This window comes from Crocuta crocuta, unplaced genomic scaffold (assembly GCF_008692635.1).
Source record: "Crocuta crocuta isolate KB4526 unplaced genomic scaffold, BGI_CrCroc_1.0 scaffold337, whole genome shotgun sequence".
Taxonomy (NCBI): Eukaryota; Metazoa; Chordata; class Mammalia; order Carnivora; family Hyaenidae; genus Crocuta; species Crocuta crocuta.
The window spans coordinates 3,879,989-3,907,347 of NW_027528873.1; the positions used below are offsets into that span (position 1 = coordinate 3,879,989).

The 27,359-nt window shown below is 43.6% G+C and overlaps 1 protein-coding gene across 11 annotated transcripts in view; it reads left to right on the forward strand.

The window, feature by feature from the left end:
- Window positions 1-27,359, forward strand: part of ZBTB38 (zinc finger and BTB domain containing 38) — a 160,796-nt gene that overhangs the window by 122,752 nt on the left and 10,685 nt on the right. For 8 of the 11 annotated variants that reach the window (XM_077756704.1, XM_077756703.1, XM_077756702.1 and 5 more), the window contains one exon: window positions 970-7,561. The exons of 2 other annotated variants lie outside the window; for them this stretch is intronic. In XM_077756704.1, the coding sequence (XP_077612830.1) occupies window positions 970-4,554 (3,585 nt within the window). In that variant the 3' untranslated portion in view covers window positions 4,555-7,561. Of the gene's footprint in view, window positions 1-969; window positions 7,562-25,365; window positions 25,498-27,359 lie in introns of those variants that run through there. One more of the 11 variants, XR_013333322.1, reaches the window with a different exon arrangement.

Consider the following 27,359-nt stretch of genomic DNA (forward strand, 5'->3'; position numbering starts at 1 on the left):
CACTTCTGGGTATATGTTCGAAGGAATTGAAATCAGGATCTTGTAGAGATACCTACAAATCCAAACCACAATGAGACTAGACTCAGAGACATGCTTTCTTCATTTTTTAATTGTTTCTTTTTCGCGTGCCTTCACTACCTCACCGAGCTCTTTTTGAAAACCCCTATCTACTTCAGCTGTAATGAAAAGGGAAATTAGAGAAAGTATGAGATATGGCCAGTAGCTTAGAGAGGCGGGGAACCCCTGGTGGCCAGACTTGGTCATGCAGCCTGAGCCCCTCCATTAAGAGCCTTTCAGAGCCACAAATTAGGAATGGCTTCTCTGGTTCTTCTCTGAGCAGGCAATACCTCTGTATACAGGTACTGCTTACTTACGGAAAGCTTTTTCAAAAAAATCATCTTCTGGCTTCATAAATGATATTTGGATCAGGTCATCAGGGTTATCTATGAAAATAAGAGGTTTGTGGCAGGAGCATGGCATTGCTTAGCTCTAGGAGTTCAGTGCAACAGCCTTGAGTGACGATGAGACCCTTCACATTTGGGGTTAGAACCCTCCTCCTTCCAAATTTGGACATGTATATATCTCTACAGCTTTGGAGAATGAGCTCTGGGAGGATTTCCAACTATAACAACTATTAGCAATGGTATGAGAAACAGGCTGGGACGAGATCAAGATTTAGATTGTAATGTTGACTCCAAGTCTTGCAAGTAACAACAGAAGAATGAGACAAAAACCTGTATTTTCATACAAAAAAATGTTTTTCAAAAATGTTGAAAATTGTCTAGAAATAAAGAAACTACTTGTTGGGGCTTCTGGCTGGTTTAGTTGGTAGAGCATGCAATTCTTGATCTCAGGGTTGTGAGTTCAAGCCCCACGCTGGGCACAGAGCTTACTTTAAAAAAAAAGAAAAGAAAAAGAAAGAAACTAGTTTTGGAAGGGTCTCTGATCATTTCTCTCCTCTTGTTTCAGATGACAGTCATGTCCCTTTCCAGGGACCTCAAGGACGACTTGCACAGTGACACAGTGCTCTCCATCTTAAATGAACAGCGCATTCGGGGCATTTTATGTGATGTCACTATTATTGTGGAAGACACCAAATTTAAAGCCCACAGCAATGTCCTGGCTGCTTCAAGCCTTTATTTCAAAAATATCTTTTGGAGCCATACGATCTGTATTTCCAGCCATGTCCTGGAACTGGATGATCTCAAAGCTGAAGTGTTTACAGAGATCCTTAATTATATCTACAGCTCCACAGTTGTCGTCAAGAGACAGGAAACAGTTACAGATCTTGCAGCTGCAGGGAAAAAGCTGGGAATATCCTTCTTGGAAGACCTTACTGATCGCAACTTCTCAAATTCCCCTGGTCCCTATGTATTCTGCATTACTGAGAAGGGAGTGGTTAAAGAAGAAAAAAATGAAAAAAGGCATGAAGAACCTGCCATCACCAATGGGCCAAGGATCACAAATGCCTTTTCCATCATTGAAACCGAAAATAGTAATAACATGTTCTCTCCACTGGACTTGAGGGCAAGTTTCAAAAAGGTCTCGGACTCCATGAGAACCACCAGCCTCTGCCTGGAGAGAACAGATGTGTGCCACGAGGCCGAGCCCGTCCGCACGCTGGCGGAGCACTCATATGCCGTTTCCTCCGTGGCCGAGGCATACAGAAGCCAGCCCGGACGTGAGCACGACAGCAGTTCGCCCAGTAAAACAGGTAAAGAAAATTGTGAAGCTCTCGCAGCAAAACCGAAGACGTGCCGAAAGCCAAAGACCGTCTCCGTACCCCCGGCTTCTGATTCAGCTGCAGAAAATATACCACCCCCTCCAGCAGCCAGCTCAGGGGTTAATCAGGAGAGAAGTCCAGAGCTGCCCACAGTTCTTCCTCATTCAAAATCTCCCAGCAATGAAGGAGATCTCCGTTTTTCCAAGGAAGATGAAAATAAATCCTCTGACGTCCCTGGGCCACCGACGGCAGAAGTCCCCCCTCTCGTGTACAACTGCAGCTGTTGTTCCAAATCCTTTGACAGTAGCACTTTGCTCAGTGCCCACATGCAGCTCCACAAGCCAACCCAGGAGCCTTTAGTGTGCAAGTACTGCAACAAACAGTTCAGCACCCTGAACAGATTGGATCGGCACGAGCAGATTTGTATGAGGTCCAGCCACATGCCTGTTCCTGGAGGAAACCAACGTTTTTTAGAAAACTATCCAACCATTGGACAGAATGGAAGTGCATTTACAGGTCCAGAACCTTTGCTGTCTGAAAATAGGATTGGTGAATTTTCCAGTACCGGAAGTACCTTGCCAGAAATGGACCACATGGTTAAATTTGTTAACGGGCAGATGCTCTACAGTTGTGTTGTATGCAAACGTAGTTACGTGACTTTATCCAGCCTCCGAAGACATGCAAATGTTCACTCGTGGAGAAGAACATACCCGTGCCATTACTGCAACAAAGTATTTGCATTGGCTGAGTACAGAACAAGACATGAAATTTGGCATACAGGAGAAAGGCGCTATCAGTGCATTTTCTGCCTTGAAACTTTCATGACCTACTATATTCTCAAAAACCATCAGAAGTCTTTCCATGCCATAGATCACAGACTTTCCATCAGTAAAAAAACAGCAAATGGAGGTTTGAAGCCTAGTGTGTATCCCTATAAACTTTACAGGCTACTGCCTATGAAATGCAAGAGGGCTCCTTATAAGAGCTACCGAAATTCTTCCTATGAACATGCTCGAGAAAGCAGTCAGATGAATGAGTCTGCATCTGGTCCCTACGTTATTCAGAATCCACACAGCTCTGAGTTACCGACCCTGAATTTCCAAGACCGCATAAACACCCTGACCAGCAGTCCAGCCGTCCCCTTGGAAACATCTGCACGCCAGGATGTACCCACTTCTGCCAACGTACAGAACGCAGAGGGGACCAAGTGGGGAGAGGGAACACTGAAAGTTGATCTCGACAATAACTTTTATTCTACCGAGGTATCCGTTTCTTCCACTGAGAATGCCGTCAGCTCTGACCTCCCAGCAGGGGTCGTGCCTGTTCCGTCTTTGAGTGGTGGCAGTGAGAACGCAGCGTCTGTGATCAGCTACAGTGGCTCAGCACCCTCGGTCATTGTTCATAGTAGCCAGTTCTCATCAGTGATAATGCACAGCAACGCCGTTGCCGCCATGACCAGCAGCAACCACAGAGCCCCTTCAGACCCGGCTGGCAGTCAGCCCCTGAAAGATGACAGCAAAGTCGAGCCTGACAAAGCGGGCAGGGGCGTCAGCAGACCCAAAAGCATTAAGGAGAAAAAGAAAACTGTGCCGTGTAACAAGGGGGAGATAGCAGAGGAGGCCAAATACGTCGCTGATCCTGGAGGGTCCCTGAGCAAAACCGCAAATGTGAAAGAAAGCAGTAAAATTGAAACCTACATTGCAAAGCCTGCCCTCCCGGGAACCTCCACAAACAGCAACGTCGCGCCCCTTTGCCAGATAACAGTGAAAATTGGAAACGAAGCCATTGTGAAAAGGCACATCCTAGGATCTAAGTTGTTCTATAAAAGAGGAAGAAGACCCAAGTATCAAATGCAGGAGGAGACTTTGCCCCAAGAGAGTGACCCAGAAACCAATAGAGACAGCCCCCTTGGGCTCTGCCAGTCCGAGTGTGTGGAAATGAATGAAATGTTCGATGACGCCAGCGACCAGGATTCCACTGACAAACCTTGGCGCCCTTACTACAACTACAAACCCAAAAAGAAATCCAGACAGTTGAGGAAAATGAGGAAGGCCAACTGGAAGAAAGAACATGAAAACAGGAGTCCAAGCAGTAAGTGTAAGTACCCAGCAGAACTGGACTGTGCTGTGGGGAAGGCTCCTCAGGAGAAGGCCTTCGAGGAAGAAGAAAATAAAGAGATGCCCAAGCTGCAGTGTGAGCTCTGTGATGGGGACAAAGCCTCGGGGGCTGGCATTCAAGGAAGGCCCCACCGGCATCTCACTGCTAGGCCTTACGCCTGCGAATTCTGTGCCAAGCAGTTCCAGAGCCCTTCCACGCTCAAGATGCACATGAGGTGTCACACCGGCGAGAAGCCGTACCAGTGCAAGACCTGTGGGCGGTGCTTCTCGGTGCAGGGAAACTTACAGAAACACGAACGCATCCACCTGGGCGTGAAGGAGTTCATCTGTCAGTACTGCAACAAGGCATTCACGTTGAACGAGACCCTCAAAATCCACGAAAGGATCCACACTGGCGAAAAGCGTTACCACTGTCAGTTCTGCTTTCAGAGTTTTTTGTACCTTTCCACAAAAAGGAATCATGAGCAGAGGCACATTTGGGAGCATGATGGGAAGGGCTATGCCTGCTTCCAGTGCCCCAAAATCTGCAAAACAGCTGCTGCCCTTGGAATGCACCAGAAGAAACACTTATTCAAGAGCCCGAGTCAGCGGGAGAAAGTCGAAGGTGACATGTGCCACGAGAACTCAAATCCCCTGGAGAACCCGCATGTCAATGATTCAGAAGACAATGACCAAAAGGATAATGTACAAACCATTGTTGAAAATGTCCTTTGAGTGGCGATACTTAGAACAATCTTCAAAGCTATAAGTTGGTGGGTTTGTTGTTTTGGGGGTGTTTTTAGTTAGCTGTTTTCTTCTGGTGTTTTTTTTTTTTTAAGTTTTATTTTGTTCACACAATAGTCATGAAGGAGTGAAATGTAAAAAAGAAAATCTCATTTGTGAAAATTCCAGAAAAAGGATCCTAATATCTACTTTGGGTTTTAGCATTAACTTCATGCAAAGTGCACAGAAATGAAATAGCTGAATCCTCCAGTATCCCAAGTATCTTGTGGAAGCTTATGAAGTTCTTAGCTGTGGTATTTCTGCCAGTGGAAGAAAAAAAAAGAGTCTAATGTTAGCCTAATTTAGAACTTTTCTAGTAAGTGCTAATAGGAACTGGCTGCCGAGCTGTCTTTAGTCACTGGAGAAAAGGAGGGTCAGATATCATGAAAACACCATCTTCATAAATATGTGAGAAGGTAAATGAGCTATGATAGTCATTTTTCCCATCCAGCTTCTGCGCTATTAAAACTTGTTTAAATCAGTGGATATATAAGAAATACTTAATATTATAGCTGAAAATATGTGTGAAATTGAGTAACTTAAGTAGGACATTCATACATTATCTAGAACTACTTTTCTGCAACACAAGCCTTGTAAAATACGTATATAAATCACTATGACTTTTAACTATCCATGTCCCCTGTAGAGAAATATAATGATGAGCAGTAGTTCTGCAAATATTGAGGACTGATGGAAAAATCAGTAGAAAGCATCTTGAATATGATTTAAGAGCATGTTGTATGCTTTTAGGTGGAATGCTGTTCCCTTGAAGTTACAGCTGAGCTACTACTAGAACTGGTCTACTCCAGGTACAGAAAAAAATAGGTCATGCCTTATCTATGGGGAAGAGCCCTCCCAGAATTTTTCTGTGATTACCTGTGCTGTATATTACTTTGCAGCAGCCACCTCAGAAAATAAAGAAGGGTCAAATTCTTCTGAAACTCCCTGCAGTCTTCCATCCATCACAAGGCCATGGATGTAGAGGTCTATTTCAGACAGACTTAATCAGTCTCAAGGGTTTAAGTTAAAACCTGACATGTCCCATTCCACTGAAGGAGTGTCCAGGAAATTTAGTGCAAAGCATGCATATGCTGGTGAATTCCCAGGCACTTGAAAATGACAGAAAGCCTAATCCCTGTAATTATTAGCCTTCTTAGAGATTATGCAGCCCACAAGTACATGCTAGTATAAAACAAAAGGACATCAGAAAGACGCCTCCCACCTCACCCATTAATGACTTGAGTGGGCAAGAGGAGGCAATGACCTTCCTTGCCTCAAACAGCTTAGTTTGGGGGAGGAGGGTTGGAGGAGAGATAGACTGTGGAGTAAGAAGATCCGTCACTTACTTATGAGACTCAGAAGCATATCCCCAAAGCCAGATGCCTTGTCTTCATGTTTGCAGACATCTAGCTCCCTTGCTAAAAACCCACTTAAGTGTTTTCATGTTCTTTTATGCTGCCCCACACCATCACATTGCCCTCCAAGTCTAATTGCCCTGTAGGATAGATATTCCATCACGTGGACTAGGTTCTGGGAAGCCAGAACTCATCATCCTTACATTTTAAACTGCCAGAATAGGAAGGAGAGAGAAAACATTCCTACCCTTTGATCACCAGTGTGAGCAGAACCTGGAACCTGGTTTAAGGGTGGCCTACAGCTATTCATGTTCATGGGATTTGATAGATGGAAGCCCAAGGTTATCCAAGGTTGCAAGGCCACCATAATGAAGAAGTAGTTCAAAAGACTCCAGTTTCTCTCTCCAAGTATTGTGATGTCTCCATGAAGAAGACTTAATGTGGGTTTGGGTGGGCAAGAAAGCATTTAAACGCCCAGAGAAGGACATGATCAAAGCTGACCTTTTTATACAGTAGTATTTTGCTGTTAAGTAACCCCAATATTGCATCTGCATTTATCTTTTGTTGATCTACTTTCACTTACTTATATACAGTATTATGTAATAGAGGAAAATGGGGAAATGCAAGCAAATTCAACCTTATTTTATACATTGTATATATGTATACCTGCACTATTCATTTGGGTTTTGTCAAAAGAGATAGTCACAAAGGGCTTATGAAAATCATTTCTGAATTGATAATTAGAATACTGAATAGGCAATTCTGTGATCTAATTTGTTTTATCTCAATTGGGATTATTAATCAAAGGGAATTACTGTGTATTTCAGTCATTTTGATTTGAGGTAACTCCAAATATAAAATTATTACATGTGGTGATGTCTCCTAGCCCTTACATGTGGAAATTTTTTAAGTGGACTTGTATGCTGATAATTCTAGACCAAAGTAAATATGGCAGAATATTTATACATGAAAAAATAATTTTGCAAATATTTTCTATAATTGTATTATTCGTTTAAAATGTTGATAGCTTGTGTTAGTTTCAGGGAGGGGTGTATATTTTGATAAAAAAAATACTTGACTTTGTAATTCTGTATATTCTATACAATTTATAGCAGAGCCGTTTTAAGACAGCCTTGTCACATTTTTTGTTAATCGTGAAAACTATCATGAGTGATGTTTAAGTATGCATTGAGTACATAACGACCAACTAGAATTAAAGTAGGTGTAAACAGTGAACATACTGTATGCTGTACAAGATAATATTGTAATTTGCTGTTCTAGCATCTGTATTTTGGTTAGAAGATATTATTAAATGCAGATGTTAAGGGTTGGAAAAGTCTAATTTTATTTTTAGAAATAATGAATCTAAATTTGGTTTTGCTTGATTAAAATAGCTTATTCCTATGTTAAGTCTCTTAAATGTTTTAATGTTAATTCTTTTGTGCAGTCAAGCGGCTATTTCCTCTTTGTGAGTCACAGCATTGTTTCACATATCATTCATTTAATATATTTCTGTTCCCTTACTTGTTTACGTTCCATGGTACCTACTTACATGCTTAGGACTCAAATGGAATATGCATTAAAAAAAAAAAGCAGAAATAAGAGAGATTGAAGTCTTCTTATCGTTTAATGCTTCGGCTAGGCCTGACCTTGTGATAAATCAGAGAGCATTGAAAGTGTTCTGTCTCCTCTACTCATTTTCAGGAAACAAATTACACTTAGTACCAGGTATTTGGCAAGGTTCTTCCCGTGGGCTATTTCATTCAGGTCTTTCCCAACAACCATGGGAAGTAGACTTCATTACATACATTTTATAGGATCCCACGGCCAGACGGAATGAGGGTTCCAAGCCAGTGCTTCCTGACTTCAAAGCCCATGTTTCTGTTTTCCTCTCAACACCTTAGAGAAAAATGCTTAATGCAAACAATGGAGAGTGAGGTAAAGAGGCATGGCAAATGAGTGCAGTTTTAGGATGATAGCTGTTACAGTGATGGCCTTCAGGAGGCCGTATGGGTCTCCGCTTTCCCTGACACGCCACTGCTTTATTTTCTGACGCCTCTGCACACTGGGCATTTGGCTTCTCTTGTATGTTGGGATATTGCCTTATAAAATCATTTTTTAAATCTGTACATTTTTTATTTTCAAGAATATGGAGTAAAATTGGGGCGCCTGGGTGGCTCAGTCAGTTAAGTGTATGACTTTGGCTCAGGTCATGATCTTACCGTTACTGAGTTTCAGCACTGCATTGGGCTCTGTGCTATCAGCTTAGAGGCTGGAGCCTGCTTTGGATTCTGTCTCTCTCTCTCTCTCTCTCTTTTGTTCTCTCTCAAAAATAGATAAACATTACAAAAAGATATTAAAAAGAATATGGAGTAAAATTATAATTTAATGCCATTATAAGCTAGTAATTTTTCACATAAAAAAATGTTCCTTATCACAAACTATATTCCTAACTTTAATTATCTTCAAATGCATGCAGTTAGTCACAGTCACAGTTCACACAGGTAGTGTGAAAGGGAGTGCCAGTGGCTCAAGCAACATAATCTGTCACCAACTCGGGGAAAATAATGCAAATTTCCAGTCCTACAAATGTCTGGCCAGTAGCATTAATTTTGTATTTGAAGGATAATCTGAACCAAATAAAAATCAAATATTTGATAACTGCTGTCTGCTGAAGCTAACTTCACTTATCTAGCAAAACATTAAATATTGAAAGAATTTGTAATAATTGAGAAAGTAGCTCAATTAAAGGCATCAAGACAAATTCTGCAAGGTGATCCTACCTGTACATATTGTATTAATTGCTTTGGGTTCTTTTACTCCTGTTTCTTGCCTTCCTCTTTTCTCACTACCCCCCAGTTTACTGGGTCCCACGCCCTCTGTCTCCCATCAGTTGCTCTTTGTAGAGGCAGTTTCCTCCATATCTGAGAACTCTTCATCTTCCTCCTCCCCAAATCCTGGCCAGCTATTAATCTCCTTTCTGGAGAGAGGAGCTCCCCTTGCCCCTTCTCACCCTCCGCAGTATACCTGCCCTTGATGCTGATTCTTCGAGTAAGGTGGTCAGTGAGCCGGTGAATTGGCTTGGTATGCAGTTTTTAAAATGAAACTCTCCAAATTCAGACAACTCCTGGAAGAACTGGTTATAGCAGAAGTGTGATAACATTTTTTAAGATTTTTTAAATTATGATTTCATTCTTGTGTCTAAGACCTCAATTCTATTTATTTAGAATGTTTTGCTGAGAAGTGAAGAGCACCTTTCCCCCCAATGATTTTAAAAATTATGACTTCTATGTAATTGTAGGGGTCAGGATGTCATTCCTGTTACAGGAAACTTTGGTATACAGAGATTTAAAAGCTGGAACAGTGCTAATTTTAATTTTAATTTATTCAAAATAAGTTTTATTTGGAATCTCAGGTGTTGTGTCCAGGCCAGAGCTATAGAGTTATGAGAGGTAGCCTGTGCCTTCAAGAAGCTGGAGTCTGGGGAAGGAGACTGATGAGCCAAGACATGATTACAAAACAAAACCCTGAGTCCCTAGGAGCTCAGAACCAGGGTGGATTATGTTGGGTTCTGAGAGAGGTGGCACTGGGCTGGGGCGGACCGAGCCTGGGCTTCCCAGTGCAGGTAGGAGCGGCTAAAACACAGGAGTGTGGGTGAGTGCAGGCTGTTGGGTGGTGAGCCAGGAGAGGTACACAGAGGACACACCAGGGCCTCATGGGCCTTGCCAGAGAATTTGTACTTCTGACACAGACTGATGATGGGGTAGCAGATGAGGACTGAGTGCTAGGAGGGAAGGGCAGATAGACATTCTAGAAGGTCCAAGCAACATGAGAGGCCATGCAAGGGCTTCAACAGAAAGGAAATGATCTAATGTGTTTAAAGGATGACTCTCACTGCAGTATAGGGAAGAGACTGCAGGTCAGTGAAAAAAAGTCTCTGGGGCGCCTAGGTGATTCAGTCTTTTTTGTTGCTGTGTTTTGAGTGACTTTATTCATTTATTTTTAATTTAAATTCAAGTCAGTTAATATACAGTGTAGGCTTCGCTTCAGGAGCAGAACCCAGTGCTCATCCCAACAATTGCCCTCAATATCTGTCACCCATTTAACTCATACTCCCACCAACCTCCTCTCCAGCAACCCTCAGCTTATTCTCTGTATTGAAGAGTCTCTTAAGGTTTGCCCTCCATTTTTTTTCATCTTATTTTTCCTTCCCATCCCCTGTGATCATTTGTTGAGTTTCTCAAATTCCACATAAGAGTAAAACCATATGGATACCTTCCTCTGACTTATTTTGCTTAGCATAATACACTCTAGTTCCATCCACATTGTTGGAAACGGCAAGATTTCATTCTTTTTCATTGCTGAGTAGTATTCCATTATAATAATATACCGTATCTTCTTTATCCATTCATCAGTTGATGGACATTTGGGCTTTTTCCATAATTTGGCTATTGTTGATAGTGCTGCTGTAAACATTGGGGTACATATGCCCTTTTGAATCAGCATTTTTGTATCCTTTAGATAAATTTCTAGTAGTGCAATTTCTGGGTCATAAGGCAGTTCTGTTTTTAGTCTTTTGACTATTTTCCATGCTGTTTTCCAGAGTGGCTGTACCAGTTTGCATTCCCACCAATAGTTTAAGCGTCCAATTCTTGATTTCAGCTCAGGTCTTGATCTTATGGTTGTGAGTTCAAGCCCTGCACTGGGCTCCATGCTGGGTGTGGAGCCTACTTTAAAAAAAAAAAGTAAATGAAGGATGACTCTCACTGCAATGTAGTAAAGAGACTATTTTTCTCTCCCTTGCAATATACTTTTGAAGAAATTATGTTGTTTATCCTGAAGAGTTTATCACAGCCTGGGAATTAGCAAGACAGCTTCCTAAGTTGGGTTATGTTCTTCCATCAGAGGCACATACTGAGATACTGAATGTACTTTGAAGGTAGATCTGATAGGATTTGTGAGTGGTCTAGGTCCCAGGAGGTGGGAAAAACAGAGAGGTCAAAGATGACTCCCAGGTTTTGGACCTGAATAATTGGAAGGATGGAGTCACCAGCAGACCACTAGATACATGGACCAGAAGTTCGGAAGAAGGACTGGCTTTGAGTATGAAGTTGAAAGTTGTGTTTCATTCATTCAAAACATATTTGAGCTACATGCTGGGAATACAAGAGCAGACAAAACAAATCATCCCTGTAGCTTATGACCTAATGGGGAACACAAAAAGCTAAGCAATTATAATTGTGATAAGTGCTGTGAAGAAGAGGTGCTGTGAGGACATTTAATGGGGAGCTTAAGCTAATCTGGAAGTTCAAGGGAAATTGTCCTTGAGGAAGTACCTTTTGAGTGAGAACTGAAAGAGGAATAAAGTTGAAAGAGGAAAGGAACGCCTGGGTGCCTCGGTGGCTTAAGTGTCTATCTAACTCTTGATTTCAGCTCTCAAGGTTTATGAGATCGAGCCCCGCATCAGGCTCCATGCTGTCAGCACAGAGCCTGATTGGGATTCTCTTTGCCTTCCTCTCTCTCTGTCCCTGCTCCACTTGTTCTCTCTCTTGCTCTCTCTCAAAATAAGTAAATAAACTTTTTTTTAAAAAGAAGGAATTTCTAGGTAGAGGGAATAGCATGTACAAAAGTTTGCTTCTAGAGGGAACACAGTGCACTGGAAGCCAGTGGTGGCCAGAGTCCTAGAGAGGCGGGTCTGAAAGGGGACTGGAGGCTGAAAGCCAGACCCTGCAGTGCTCCCAGGTCATGCTAAGGATTGGGGTCTAATAGTAAGAGCAACAGAAAGCCATTGGACTATTGGGACAAGAAGTATTTTTTACATCAATTTTGTATTGTGAAATGTCACTGTAGCTGAAATGTGGAGAATGACGTGGAGGACAATAGTGGCCACAAACAGAGCAGGCAGGAAGCTGTTGCAGTGGTCCAGACTGGAGATGATGGCGGCATGGGTTATGTTTTGACAGTGAGGAGAAGAGAGGAGAGAATGAGTGCTATTTAGGAGACAAAATCAGCAGAACTTGATATTGGATGGATATGGGGAAGTGACGGCTGGAGGGGTCAAGAATAACCTTTGGTTTCCTATTTGTTGACACTATGGGAATGTAAGATGTCTCCTATGAAGCTTGTATAGCAAAAGAAGACAGATTTCTGAAAAACACCAATATTTGATGTTTGAGATTTGATGAATTAAATAAAAGTCTGTAAGAGACTGGCACGGAGAAGGGACTAGAGAAGTAGGAGGAAAATTGGAGGAGTGGCATCTAGGCAGCCAGAGATGGCGAACCTCTCAGAAAGGAGAGAGTGATCTATTGTGTCAAGTGAAGATAAAGCCGAGTAAAGAACATCTGGAAAGTGCCCTTTTGCACACAGCAACTAGAAAGTCACTGGGAGCGATATATTGGTAAAACAGTTAACCATCACCTTGGAGAGCAGGAAAGCTGGATTTATAGTGCTTTGCCGACGTCCGTCATATAAACACTCCCGCCGTGGATGATTTTAAGCTGCCAACATGATGTCACTGAACGGGGAGTTGGGAAGAGAGACCTCCAGCTGGTTCATGAGAGCTGGTATGAGCCTGCCCTAGTGGCTCAACTGGGGGATCTTGGCAAGAGCAGTTTCCGTGTGGTGGTACAGGTGGAAGCTGGCGGGGGTGGGGGGCAGATGCAGGAGCAGAGGGGAAGAGAGTGAGCAACGGTTCTTGTTTCAAGAAGCTGAGCTATGAAGGAGAGAAGAGAGAGAAAAGGAGCTGTAAGTGGAACCTGATGCTTGGAGTCCACCATGGGGGGTAGAACAAAGGATGGGGAGGCAAGAAAGTTGAGGGTATTGACAAGAGACTCAGTTGTAGCCAAGCACTATAAAGCCTGGGTTTAATTTATGGAAGTACAGACCTCAGTGTCTGATAGACACACACAAATGGAGGGGACTTCAAGACTCTTAGAACTACTTTCATATTTGTCCCTCACCATCATCCTGTTGTGTTAGCAGTGATTATTGTCTTCGTCTGAAAGCTGTGGGCACAGAGCATAGAGAAGCTAATGGACCCATAGAGACAGGACCAGCACCTGTCAGTTTTTAGGACATGGTTCTCACCACCCCAGCTGACTCCACGTTGACTAAGAGATTTTTTTGGAAGATGGGGGACTGGGACAATGATAGCTGCTGTGCTTTCCTCAAAATGAGTGTTTATAAGCTTGAGACTTGAATACCCTCAGAGTCCTATGTCTTTCTGGGATTTTTGGTTTGGGGTTTTTTGGGGTTTTTTTGGTGGTGGTTTTTTGTTTTTTGTTTTTTGTTTTTTTTTTGTCAATGTGTTTTTCTGTGCCAGTTCATGCAGGCAGACCTCGTTTCATTGCACTTCACTTTACTGTGACTTACACTCCCTGCATTTTTTTTTACACATTGAAGGTTTATAGCAAGCCAGCATTGAGCAAGTCTGTTGGCGTGTCTGTGTTACATTTTGGTAATTCTTGCAATATTTCAAGCTTTTTCATTATTTGTTATGGGGATCTGTGATCCGTGCTTACAACTCAGGGAAAGCTCGGATGAGGCTTAGCATATTTTTAGCAAAAAAAAATATTTTTAAATAAAGGTATGTACATTGATTTGGGATTTTGGGGTTTTTTAAGTAGGCTTCATGCCCAGCATGGAGCCAAATGTGGGGCTTGAACTCACAACCCTGAGATCAAGACCTGAGCTAAGATCAAGAGTCAGATGCTTAACCAGCTGAGCCACCCAGACACCCCTGATATTGGTTTTTTAAATGTAATTCTATTGCACAATTAATAGACTATAGTATAGCATAAACATACTTTTACACATACTGGAAAACAAAAAAAATTCAATTGACTTGTTTAATTGTGATACTCATTGTGGTGGTCTGGAATCAAATCCATAATATCTCCAAGGTGTATGCCTGTATTACCAGGCACTCTTCTAAGCATCTAATTTGTATTTATTTAATCCTCATATCAATCCTGTGAGATAGACATTGATATTATCATCCCTATCAATGTTTAATGTGATTATCTTTTGCTGTACAGTGCCACAAAACTTAGTGGCGTAAAACAGCCACATACAGTATTCACTTCATATGGTTCTGTGGTTTGGGATCAGCTGAGCAGGCCTCTTATGCAGGTAAAGTCAGATGGTAGGAGGGTGAGGTCATCTAAAGTCTTGACCACCCTGGGCATCCAAGCAGTCACAGTCCAGCTTGGATTCAAGGGTGGAGGGATGGACTATACTTCTCAATGGGAGAGTAGCAGGCACATACAACAAGGAAAGGGATTGATGGCAGGCATCTTTAGGGACAAACTATTCTACAAGAGCTAATCCCCACTGAGAAAACCAAGGCATAGAGAAGTTAGCTTAACCAAAGTCATACAGCTGGTATGTGGAAAAGCAGAGTTCCCAGGCAATTGAGTTCCAGAGTCTGCTAATACAGGTGAAGGGGACTAAAGCCTGATAGCACAGCACAGCCCCTCCCCACAAGGACCCTGGTGGGTAGGAGCACAGCATTATTTGTAGTAGAACCGGAAAGTTCCTGGCTTAGCTGTCAAGGATGTAGGAGAGAGGAAGAAATTCTGAAAATACTTTTAATGGAAATTAATGAGGAGAGTACAAATTGAGTCAAATTTCAAGGACTATCTAAACAAGGCTCTTTTCATGTTAGGAGTGAAAATAGAGTCCTGTGCTGCCCAAAGCAAATGGAAGACTTCATATTTTTGCTTGCCTCTACCCAATCAGGAAAGAATAGAAATATAGTGAGGGGCGAGGGAGGGTCATATTGGTTTTTTTCTTACAACTAATCAAAATCTGAAACTTTTAGTTAGCTACTCCAAAGGGTCAAGTACGGGAGGAGCCTATGACTGGAGCAAGGAATTTGAATCTGACATACAGACTGGTCCCCAAAATGATCTTCATGCTCCTTCTCTGCCCCTCATTATATAATGTCATAGCCCTGAAAGTCGGGGTCATCACTTGCTTTTACACATTGTGGCCCCTCTAATGGGAGGACATCTTCCATTAGGAAGGACATCTAAAAGAAATTGCCGTCTTGAATTCAAAAATTTACTCACTTCACATGAGCAAGGGGTATTGCCAGAGAGAAGCTGACTCACTTCTGATGTGTGGCCAGCTTCTCTCCCAAAATTGGGCAAGCTGAGATACTGTGCAGCTTAGGTGGTATTCATTTCTAGCTTCTCAGTTTTACTGGGCTAAATGGCCACATCCTACACATTGACTGGAACATGCCCAATATCTGTGTAAATGTGGTTAGTGGGAAGAGCAGCAAGCCGTTTCCCAGGTCAGACCTCATCATTTCTGATGTTTCTTCTCCTAAAAAGAAACTCAGAGCCACTGTTTTTGTCATCGTGATGGGAACCAGCCTCCTCTGCTATTGCTCATGTTGACCGTGGCAGCATTCCAGCCCCTGGGAACTCCTCGCCATTCAGTAGCATTCTCACACTTAAGCAAGGAGGCCCCCGTCCAGAGGTTCCCCCTCCCTCTAGGCAGAGTCTGCAGGGCCGACAATGAGGTGCCCACCCAGGGTGCAGGCCCCTCTGAGTACTCAGGACCTGAGAATTCTCTGCCCACTGGCAGGGCCTGCTCGGGCCTCTTCCCTGCCAGGGTCACTCCCCTAGACCCCAGGGACAGGCGAGGAGCTCGTGTTTGCAAGGGATGTGGGCGGAGTTTGTGATAACGTTTCAGGATCACATGTGTGTGCCCAAGGCCCCAGCAGTATGGGAAGGAGCCTGGCAGAGAGTAAGAAGGAATGGGAGGAAGCCCTGGGCCCAGCCCGCCTCGTGCTGTCTCACCCCAGTCTGGGACAGCACAGACTGGGAACTCTAAATCCAAACCCGGCCTCCCAGATTGTTATGAAGGTATGTTTACCAAAGGAAGAGAATAGAGCATATTTAATGAAGAGCTTATTCGCCCCACTTGTAACCTTCAAATTTAGACACATGATATACTACTGTTGACCCTCAAACAACATGAGTTTGAACTGTGTGAATCCACTTAAGCAGATTTTCTATTTTAAGAAGAGTGCTGTAAATGTATTTTCTCTTTTCTACAGTTTTCTTAATAAGATTTTTCTAGCCCACTTAATTGTAAGACGGCAGTACATAATACGTCTACATTAATCAACTGTTTATGTTATAGGTAAGGCTTCTGGTCAACACTAGGCTATTAGCAGTTAAGTTTCTCAGGAGTCAAAAGTTATACACAGGTTTTTGACTGCTTGGGTGGGTCAGCTCCCCAGGCCCCACATTGTTCAAGAGTCAACTACATAGGCCTCCATCTGCACTTCTCTTCGACCCTGTTAAAGTTTGGGGGTTGACGCCACTCCCCAGGGTATCTGGCTTTTTATCACACTGTGTCCAAATACAAGTTCCTGGCAATATTGAAAGGCCCATTCTCACCCCACTCCACCCCCATCCACAGACATGGTCATTTCTCAATGTCTAGTTCAAAAGCCCCCTTCTAAAGCTTCTTCCTTGAGGTGTTTTGTGAGACCAACACTCAGACCTCGGCTTGCCTTTGCCTCAGTGCGGCCACAGCTCTCTGGCAAAATCCTTTTTTGATTCCACCTTTCCACCTTTCAGTTCCCTTGGACAGCAAGCTCCTCCAGGCAGAGTCAGAGCTCCCTGATTTAGCTGTTTCCAGTATCAGCACAGCAGTCCCAAACATGAGTCCTCTGCGAAGGGTGCAGATTCTCCGTTTTAGGGTGACCCACCGTCACTGTGTGTCTGGGAAGGAGGGTTTTTCCAAGGGGCGGGGCTCTTCAGGGCTTAAGCCAGGTCAGTCTTGGGAAAACCAGGATGACTGGTCACCCTAGTGGGGAAGAGGTTCTTCAGGGAATCGGGCATCGGCAGCCACAACAGAAGTAGAACTAAGTGGTCAATTTTAGTTTGAAACAACTCATGCGACTGTCAGCTTTCTACCACCCCCCTCCTGAGCAGTGAGGAAACATCTAGGCCACACAGAAATCTGGCCAGTCTGTGCAAATCGGGACTGAGAGAATGGAGGGGACGACCCTAGGGCCCATCTTCAGAGTCCTACTAAAAGGCTTTAATTATTTCACAGACTCCTTCTCCTCTCCTTCCTCTGAAGACCCTCCTGGGGAGTCCAGCTGGCCATGCAGCTTTCAGCTGCCCACACGCATTTGCCGTAGGCAGTGTTCATATAGCCTGCCTTGAGAATGAGTGATGGTCTTCCACCTTCCATCTGTCCTGCTAAGTGTGGTGGACAGCTCCGGGCTTCCCTTCTGAGTCCTCTTCTAGTCTGATGGTGAAAGCACCTGAATTTCCTTTGGAAATCACCTCTCCCTTGGTCCTCACCTTCAGACCATATCGATCAGGTCAGGGGTGGCTGGTGGATGGGCAACACATAACCTGGTTCTAGTATACGATATTTCTCCTTCTCCGCACGAGGGCAAGGAAATGCAGCCAGAACCCTCTTACCTGCCATGGACAGAATAGTTGGCTTTAAGCAAAGCTTGATGTAAGGGCTTGAGAAAAATGATACTGTCTCTTTCCTCTCTCTCTCTCCTATCTCTCCCGTTTCTCTCTGCTCTACTTTCCTCTCTACTGGCTTCAGCCTCAGACTAGTTCTCTTCACCTGATGGGAAAGATGCCTATGCCGATGGGAATAAAGTCCTCACTCCCTGCAAAATCTTCAGAGAGAACAGAGACACATCTAACAATAACCTCCTGTAAACAGCAGAGTCTGAATTCAAACCCAGAACATCCAACATCATTGTAATGTAATCTCTACTAATAGAGGCTTTATGTACCTCCTTCTGGGACATGCTGAAGAACAGTCCATCAAAATGACCACAGAACACACAGTGTTCGGCTAAAACTAACTGAGCCAGGGACTTGTGCCAACTGCTTCCTCTGAACAAGAACCTGGAAAGAAGGTATTGTTTTCACTGCATAATGGAGGCAGAAAGGCCTGAGCCCAAGGACTTCACCGCTCAAAGCGATGAGAATCTACATCGGAAATGAGAACCCAGTCTACTGGCAGATCCTCAAGCTGGGATATTGACTTGCTGCCACAGGAAATACACCCCTGCCTGTCCACTGCCCCCCTCACTCGTGCTGCTCCAGGAACACCAAGCTTTCACTCCTCACCACTTGTATTTGATCATTCAATGACTTTTACAGATGAATGCAAATACATCAGAATAGGCGAGCCTCAGGAATTCTCCTGGTTAACAGAAATGACTGCTCTCTGCTTAATAAAAGGGGAAAGCAGGCTAATGCTTTGGTAGGTGCTTATGCATTGTGTACCTTTATTTAAAGAGCTGGTACATGGTAAAAGAATTTTTTTTCCAAATAGAATGAAAGGGTACACAGAGAAAAATAAGTTTCCCTCTCATTCTGCCCCAAGATTTCTCCCGGGAGGCGTGCACTGTTCCAGATCTTGGGTAGCCCTCCACAGACATCCTATGCATACCCAAGCCTATATGTATGTATATTTTATATATTAGCTATATATATTATATGAACTTGTATATATTGTATGAACTTATATATTTTTATTTCCTTCCTTTTTTACACAAATGAGAGCACAGTATGTACACATAGCATTCAGTACTTAATTGATTTAACAATATATCATGGAGAGCCTTTTCAGGTGGACATACGGATCTGTCTTCTTCTTGTAATGCCTCCATAGTACTCTATTGTAGGAGTCTGTAACCAGTGTTTTCTGAAATATTTGTTTCCAATCTTTTCTTTATTCATGGATTTTAGACCAATTTTTGTAACAAAGATGGAAACGAACAGGCAGAGAGTTTTCTGCTTAACTCGCATCTAGAAAATCTAATGAACAGAAGCTCCACTCCATTCTGAGTCTCCTGGTACTGAGTCTCCTGGTTTGGATCAACATAATTCAAATTCTGAGCTCTCAAGCATAGGTCTTCAGAATCATTTTGTATTCAATGCAAACTAAGCAAAAGTGCCTCTGTCTTCAGGGTCTTTTGTTGTTTAGGCAAAAATGGGATGTGCGAAGGAAACAAGAGAAGAGCCTAAGATGGGTAGATGAAAGTTGGAACCAGGATGCACTTCACCTCATCTCTGCATCCCCCTTTGTGCCACCTTAATTCATTTTCTCTGCGCTCCCAGCCTTCTCAGCCTCTCCCTGCCCAAGTATGAGGTGCTGGCCAGCCCCACAAGACCTCTCGCAAGGTCCTTCACAGACTGCCTGCCGTCCTTGTGCACTAATTGCCAATTTCTGGAAAAGGATATCTGATTCCTGCCCTCCCCCACCCCCTGCTGAAGACATTGGTTCCCTTTGGTCAGTTTAATCCGGATCCAAGTAGCTTGGTTAAAGGGACAGAGCCCTGTCAGAAGATGGCTGCATAGACCTGACCCTAAGGGCAAACGCGACATTCAGAGAAGGTGGGGGAGGCTAGGAGAGGTCAAGTGGCCACCACGAGGCCCCACAGGCACAAGAGCTGCTTCGTCAGTAACTATATCAGCATGACGCTCGAGACCTGTCATATGGCTTCAACTTTGCTGTCCAGCTTTCCAGTCCCAAGTCTCCCATTACAGACAGACATACGTGGACAGTTGTAAAAATGTCTGCCTGGCTTAGAAGGCGGCTCAGGCCTTGTCTCCCAGCAGCATTTCACATGTATTTGTGAGATGGCACATGGCGAGGTGTGCAGTTTGGGTAGGTGCTGGGAAAGGATGTCTCTCAACTNAAACAAAGTACAGTTTAAAAAGTGAACTTGTTTTGACAGTGTTTCCACCTCCTTCTGCCAATTTGCACACATGTTCTTAAGACATTCTATAAACTTGTTTATGCAAAACTTGTTTTTGAATGCATTCGTTTTGAAAACATTTATTTAAAAAAGAAAGTAAGTTTATCTCTGGAAAGTGAGAAATATAAACAAGCTGTCAGCATCTGAGAGCAAGCTGATGGAGGCTGGGGTGGGATCTGTGCCTAAAGTGCTGCCCGCTGTAACCTCCAACCCCCCAGTAAAAGCTTAGCACGAAAGCCCAGTCTGCTCCCCCCCCCATGGATCGGCATCAATCGCATGGCTTCTCTCTCAAGAACATGGAACCGGACACACGGACCGGTGGAGGGGACTCCGTCCTTTGTGCAGAGCCGGGGAAAAATCTTGCCAGCAGAGGTCACTGACGGTCCAGCTTGGGATTTAGCGGCAGCCCAGGCAGGAAAGCCAGACCCCGTGAGGTTGCGCCCACTGCTCTTCCAGCTCTTCTCCCTTTGCTTGCTCCCTGCTTAGCATATTGGAGGAAGTAACTGTCAGTGTTGCAATAAGAAAAGTGTGCGCATGCTATCAACAGTTTTTCTAGGTAGTACCTACCCTTTCATATCCCCAACCCGAGAGGTTTTAGTTTAACAGTTAATACTCAGAACAAGAGAGGCAAAAACTTGAGACACAGAACATCAGGTTCTGCTTCAACCTTGGTTTGCACTTGACCAGGTGTAGTCCATTCCATAAACTAGTTCTGTCTGCCTCTTGCCTGGATTACTGGGAGGCGACCCCACCACAGGCAAACACACACACAGGGGCCTGAGGTTCCTGTAATGCAGGGATGGGTGCTGTGGTATGGAGCAGTATGACCCAGCGAGATGGGGGGAAAGAGAAGGGCCCTGTTGACTGCCTGCAAAGAATGAGAATTATTTAGGAGCCACTGATGGATCCAAAGCGGGCCTCGGACTAGCTGCATGCGTCGGACCAACTTGTCAGCATTGTGTAGTGGCACGAGATGCCACCAGGGGTCATCTGCCCAGTAAGGCTGGAGGGGAAGAAACTGCATCTATAGGATGGGGGAGAGGATAGTAGGGCACCTAAAAACTATTGAATTGCCATATGACAGCACCCACCTCATATACCGGCAGGGGCTAAGATGCTGCCGCCTCAGAGGCCAAGTGAGAATACTAACTTCTCAAGCCAGTAAAATGTACTGTATGGCCTGTTCTCCACCCAGGCAGCCACGGAATTGCACCTCACAGCCCCTGGGCAACAGATGTGTGATGGTCCTGAAAAACCAGAAGGAGGTACAGCGGCACAGTGGCAGCAGGAGCCCCCGTGTGAAAGGAAGGAAGCGCCCACTACTTTGGGAGGAGGTCTGAGGAAGAAGCATGTGACCTAGGCTTAAGCCAATCAATTGTATTCCCGCAGTCCCAGGGATTGGCTCAGCAGTGTACATGTGACTCACTCAGAGCCAGTGAGACTTAAGATTCCTGGGAAAATTGTAGGAGAGAAGGTGTATTTCTCCCCCGGCTGGACTTGGAGCTGAAAAGATAGAGTCTGGAGATACTGGATTCTTCTTACTAGCTCAAGGGAAAACCTGAGTTTTGTGGGGCCACCTTGAAGCTCCTGAATCTATAACTGATAAAGCATAAGAACCTCAAAGTGGAGGGAATTTGGGTTCTGATGACATTGTCTGAGCCCTGAATCCAGCCTTCCCTGAAGTTGATTTTATTCCTAGGTTTTCCGTGAGCCAACACACGCCCCTTGTGACGATTAGAACTGCACTCCTGGGCCTCCTGGGGTGGAAGAGATGAGGTCAGTGCTCTCTGAGCCACTTCTGACATCTGATACCCTTAGGATTCTTTGTATTGAGTTTGATCTGAGATAAACCCAATTGGCCAAAACAGCTGCTCTGGCTTCAGGAGTCCCCTGAAGCTTGTTGCCTCACAAACATCTCGACTATTCTGAATCTTTCTGACCATTCCTGGCTCCAAAGTGGGAGCCAGCAACTTCAAGGCATGAATCTGATCTCTTAAGATTAGCACAGGGGTACCATCATTCCTATTGCGTATCACCTACAGAAAACAATACACATTTACAAGCATCTCACTGACATTGAAGTTAAAACTTCAACTTGAGATGTAGAAGAGCTTCTAGCAGGAGAGAGATGAGAAATTGATTGGATCATTCCAATAATTACTAATTTAAATATGTAAAGTATCACTGCCTTTCCCTTTATTCCTTTCTTTAAGAGATGGTAAAAAAATATGTAGCATGGGGCACCTGGCTGGCTCAGTTGGAAGAGGTTGCGACTCTTGAGTGGTGAGTTTGAGCCCCAACTTGGATGTAGACATTACTTAAATAAATAAACTTTAAAAAAAGGATATCTAGGGTCACTTCTGCTTTGCGTCCTTTTTGGGTTTTTTTACTGAAGTTAAACATACCCGCAGTACAGTGCACAGATCTTAAGTGTTCAGCTTGATGGATTTTGCATATGTAAAGCAAATGATCTGTTCTCTTTGGGTCTGTGTCCTCATCTGTCAGGTGACTGTTAGTGAGGCAGCAATCCCCAGAGATTTCTCCCAAGCCAGTGCCCCCCATTCTGGATGTTTTCATGCAGGAGCGCCTAGATCACTGTTGCAGTGTGTCTTTTACCCCACACCTGATGCGGTGGCTCTGCATGGCTGGCCACAAATAAATCTTTGTTAAGCTGAGTTTTGCCGGGACTGCCTCTGAGTGCCACCATGTGTGCCTCCATGGCCCATAGCACTGCCACAGTCATCATAGTGTCCCCAGTGCACACTGGTAAATGACCACGTGGAGAAGGTTTAATAGATATTTACTGGATGGGTGGATGGATGGATGAATGGATGGGTGCGTGGATGGGTCTTAATTCCAAATCCTTCAGGGAGAGAAAAAGAACAAAACAAAGAAGAAAGCTGGTTCTGAGGTAATCGGGCTGTTGTCTTGACAGGAAGGAGGATTCCCTGGCCATCCAGCCAGATGCTTAGTGTTCACATCTGAGTCCACCATAGTGTAACTGCACAAAATGCTTGGAACCTCTCTGGAGTCCAGCATATCGCTTTAAGCCATAAGGAAAGCAGAGTGTTTATGAATTGTTGGTCAAAGGGTTTGTGTTAGGCCTGATAACGCTAAATGAGCTAGGGGGGAGGCACGTGTATCATTTAAGATGCTTTGGACAGAAATCCATAGAAAAGCCAACTTAACAAGATGGCCCCAACTAGGCATCCCTAAAGCTCAGTTGTATCAATAAGGACTTGGGCCTTTATTCCTATGTGTCAACTCTGCATATAATACCTACCCTCACAAAAGATGGCCAGAGCAGCAGACCCTCAGCCAAGTCCAAAAGCAAGAAGAAAGGACAGCATGGCAGGACTTTCCCCCTGCCTCAAAGGCCCTCAGCAGTCCACAATTTAGACCAATCCCTGGCAAGGAGGAAAGACATGGCTGCAATAAGGGTTAGCCTCCAGGATTGACTCATGGTCACCAAATAACTGTACAAAATCAGGGTTCTTTGAGCATAGAAAGAGAAGGCAAAAACTATGAGTGAGCAACCAGCACGTTTTCTATAGCACGGACACACTGGCAGTCACTGGTGATCATCCAGGCCAATCCAAATTCAACTAAATAAATTATTTTTTAACTTTAAATAATCCATGTCCATAGTAAAATTGTATGATAGTCATTGGCCAGACAACCAAGGGCTCTGCATGAAAAGGTCTAGTGGCTTCTACAGGCCGTTGTTGACAATGAACGCCTTCTGGCTCTGTTTACCACAGATTCTCTCCAGCAAATGTAGAGACTTGATAAGTGTGTCGGCCTCTTCCTGGGTAAAGGTCACGGCTCGGAGAAAGCAGCTCATTGTGTGGCCTAGCAGAACAGCCATCACTTGTTCCTTCTTAGTGAAACTCAGCAGTCTGGAACCAGAACTGAGTACCCTTCAACTTCCCTTGCTAGCTCCACCTCAAGAGCACCCCCACATGAGCCTGGATAAATAGCCCTGTGAGGGAGGCATGTGGGGGTGGGCAATGACCCTGGGAGGGCCAGAGGCTGAGGGCAAGGGGTGATTTCCCAGGAAGTACCAAAAATGTCACCTAAGAGGCTCATGTACTAACAATTAGCCTTTTATTCCCACCCTTTCTCTGCAGTTATGCAGGCAGGACCAAGGCTACCCTGGACACAGTGTGTGTGTGTGTGTGTGTGTGTGTGTGTGTGTTAAAGAGGGAGATCAGGATTGGCACATGTGAATGAGCAGGAGTGTGTGTGTGTGTGTGTGTGTGTGTGTGTGTGTGTGTGTGTGTTAAAGAGGGAGATCAGGATTGGCACATGTGAATGAGCAGGAGGGAAGCTGCATGGCCAGAGGGCCAGAGAGTGAGTTGTACCGGTTGTGATCTGTTCACCCCCAGGGATCATCCTGAGTGACACTCTTTTTCCTCTGCCTCAGGTTTGGGAGGAGTGCATGCGACCAATTGGGTGAAAGGACTGGTGTTTGCTGGGTCGTTATCACTCCCATGGGCTCTCTTGGCCTCTTTTCTACCTTCTTCAGGGTTCTGCTACCCTCATCCTTTCTACTTGTCTCCACACTTGCCTGCAATGATTGGAGCCCACTTCCCCCAAGAACAGGAAATGTGTACCACTAGAGGCACTGAAGATAATTTCGGGGACACATAGACAAATATTTTATAATAGAATGGATATGCTTTTCTTGACTTGTCATCGCCCAAAACACTAGTAAGTTGTATATTGGCCATGAGAATTCCATTGGTCCTTGAGTTCTTCCTCCAGGAAAAGAATGTTGAACTCTCTAGAGGCTGGAGGAAAACAAGGCCCAGATGGAGGGAATTTGAATGGCATTTTGGAACATAAAAGCAGTGATTTAACTCTTAAAAAATAGTATGTTTGGGCTCCTATTCCAGTCCTTCTCTCTCCACATCATACTTCTGTTCAATATATCTGTCTCATCTAGAGCATTTTCTTTTTTCCTATAATAAAACTCTTATAAATTACTCAGTGGAAATAACTGCTTTCTAGAGGACAATGTAGGGAGCTGGTAATTTCTAGGTCTACTCTGATTTCCAGTTCCACTTTCATCTAAGTCTCTTAACAGATCTTTAAATGTCTTTCATTTAATTTCCTCATCCAGGAAATTACAGGACATTACCGATATTTTAATGAGTTCTTAGTTAAGAATTTCAAAGGTAATAACTATCTGTAGCCAGGTTTCAAAAAACAAAGTTTAATTGAAACGAAATTCCAATACCCCAGATAAAAAGCTACACCATATACAAGATAACGTAGCTCAGGTTCTCGTGCCAACCTTTTCTATAAGTTTCTCTTTTCTCATTGTGGATTCAATGTAACTGAGACAGATAGTGTCCAGTCCTAAGAAAAACGAATTTCCACCAATTCTGGTTTTAAAGAATTCACCAAATCTGATGGTACTTTTGAGTAAAGCTATGAATTTCTCCTCTATAATTTTAGAAAACCTCTTTGTGGTGCTTCCTGGGCTTACCCCTCTTCCAGGTGAAAACTGTTTTCATATCACAGAAGCTCACAAAAGTTTTCTCAAAAGTTCATGTTCTTGTTGTAACAGTGTTGCCATTCATATGGATAAAATCCATCCCCTTAATCCCATCCCTCCTCCTCCAACTTCTTTAGCAACTGCTCCAGATAGAAGATGCCTCTCTGGCAAGCAAACAGACAGACAGACAAACGAACAAAAACACCCAAAAGCACAGAACTTGGAGAGGTTCCAGGCTGGCGAACGCGGACATGCGGGGAGACTGGCAGGTATCCAAGGGCAGCATGCAAGCTTCAGGTCCTTCTCCCCTCTCGTGCCCTAAGTGTCTCTTCCATTTGGCTGTTCCTTAAATATACTCTTTAATAATGAATAGTAACCTACTAAATGGAAAAAAGAAAAAGAAAGAAAGTTCTTCTCTTCTTCAATGGCCTGTTAAGGTCACACCTTGTTTTCTGGATTTCTGGTCACTAAGTGTGTATATATAAATTCAAGATATTGACATTATTTTGTATATATGCAAAATATATGTATTATGTAAAATATAAAATTTTATAAACTATAAAATTATAAAACATTCTTACAATATAAAATACATAGTATGTTATATCAAATATGTATACACAAAAAGCATGTATTCATTTTTATCACATAATGAATACTACTTTCATATCATGATAACTTTTAAAAGTGAATTATATCCTAAATATGACACCAAAAACAAAAGCAACAAAAGAAGAAAATAGGGGCGCCTGGGTGGCTCAGTCAGCTAAGCCTCTGACTTTGGCTCAGGTCATGATCTCACGGTTTGTGGGTTCGAGCCCCGTGTCGGACTCTGTGCTGACAGCTAGCTCAGAGCCTGGAAGCTGCTTCAGATTCTGTATCTCCCTCTCTCTCTGACCCTCTCCTGTTCATGCTGTCCCTCTCTCTCTCTCAGAAATAAATAAAACATTAAGAAAATTTTTAAAAAAAGAAAAAATAGATCAGCTGGACGTTGTCAAAATTAAAAACTTTTGTGCTTTAAAGGATATCACCAAGAAAATGAAAAAAGCACCCTCAGAATGGTAGAAAATACTTTAAAATCATATATCTGATAAGGGACATATCTAGAATATATAAAGTGCAGTTACAGCTCAATTATAAAAAGATACATAACCTAATTTTTAAAATTTTTTTGTGTCTTTATTTTATTTTGAGAGACAGAGAGCAAGCAGGGGAGGGGCAGAGAGAGGGGGAGACACAGAATCTGAAGCAGGCTCCAGGCTCTGAGCTGTAAGCACAGAGCCCGACACGGGGCTCGAACCCATGGACTGTGGGATCATGACCTGGGCCGAAGTCAGATGCTTAACCAACTGAGCCACCCAGGTGCCCCCATAACCCAATTTTTAAATGGACCAATGATCTACACAGACATTTTTCCAAAGAAAGTATACAGATGGCTAATAAGCACATGAAAAGATGCTCAACACTACTAACCATCAGGGAAATGCAGATCAAAACCACAATGAGATACCACCTACACCCAGTAGATGGCTATAATAAAACAAAAAAACAAAAAACAACAAAACAACAACAAAAAAACAAGTATTAGCAAGATTTAGGGAGCATGTAGAGAAATTGGAACCTTTTTGCACAGCTAGTAGGAATGTAAAATGGTGCAACCTCTTTGGAAACAGTCTGGAATTTCCTCAAAATATTAAGTATAGAGTTACTAGAGGACCCAGCAATTCCACTCCTAAGTAAATACTCAAGAGAAATCAAAGTATATACATCCACACACAGACTTGTATACCAGTGTTCACGTCAGCATAATTCATACTAGCCAAAAAAGTGTAAACAATCCAAATGCCCATCAGCTGATGAAAGGATAAATAAAATATGGTATCACCACACTGCAGAATATTATTCATCCGTATGAAAGAATGAAGTACTGGGGCGCCTGGGTGGCTCAGTTGGTGAAGCATCTGGCTCTTGGTTTCAGCTCAGGTCACGGTCTCACAGTCTGAGCTCTGTGCTGACAGTGGGGAGCCTGCTTGGGATTCTCTCTCCCCCTCTTATTCTGCCCCTCCCCCACTTACACTGTTTCTGTTTCTCTCAAAATAAGCAAAAACTTTTTAAAAAGTTAACTATAAGT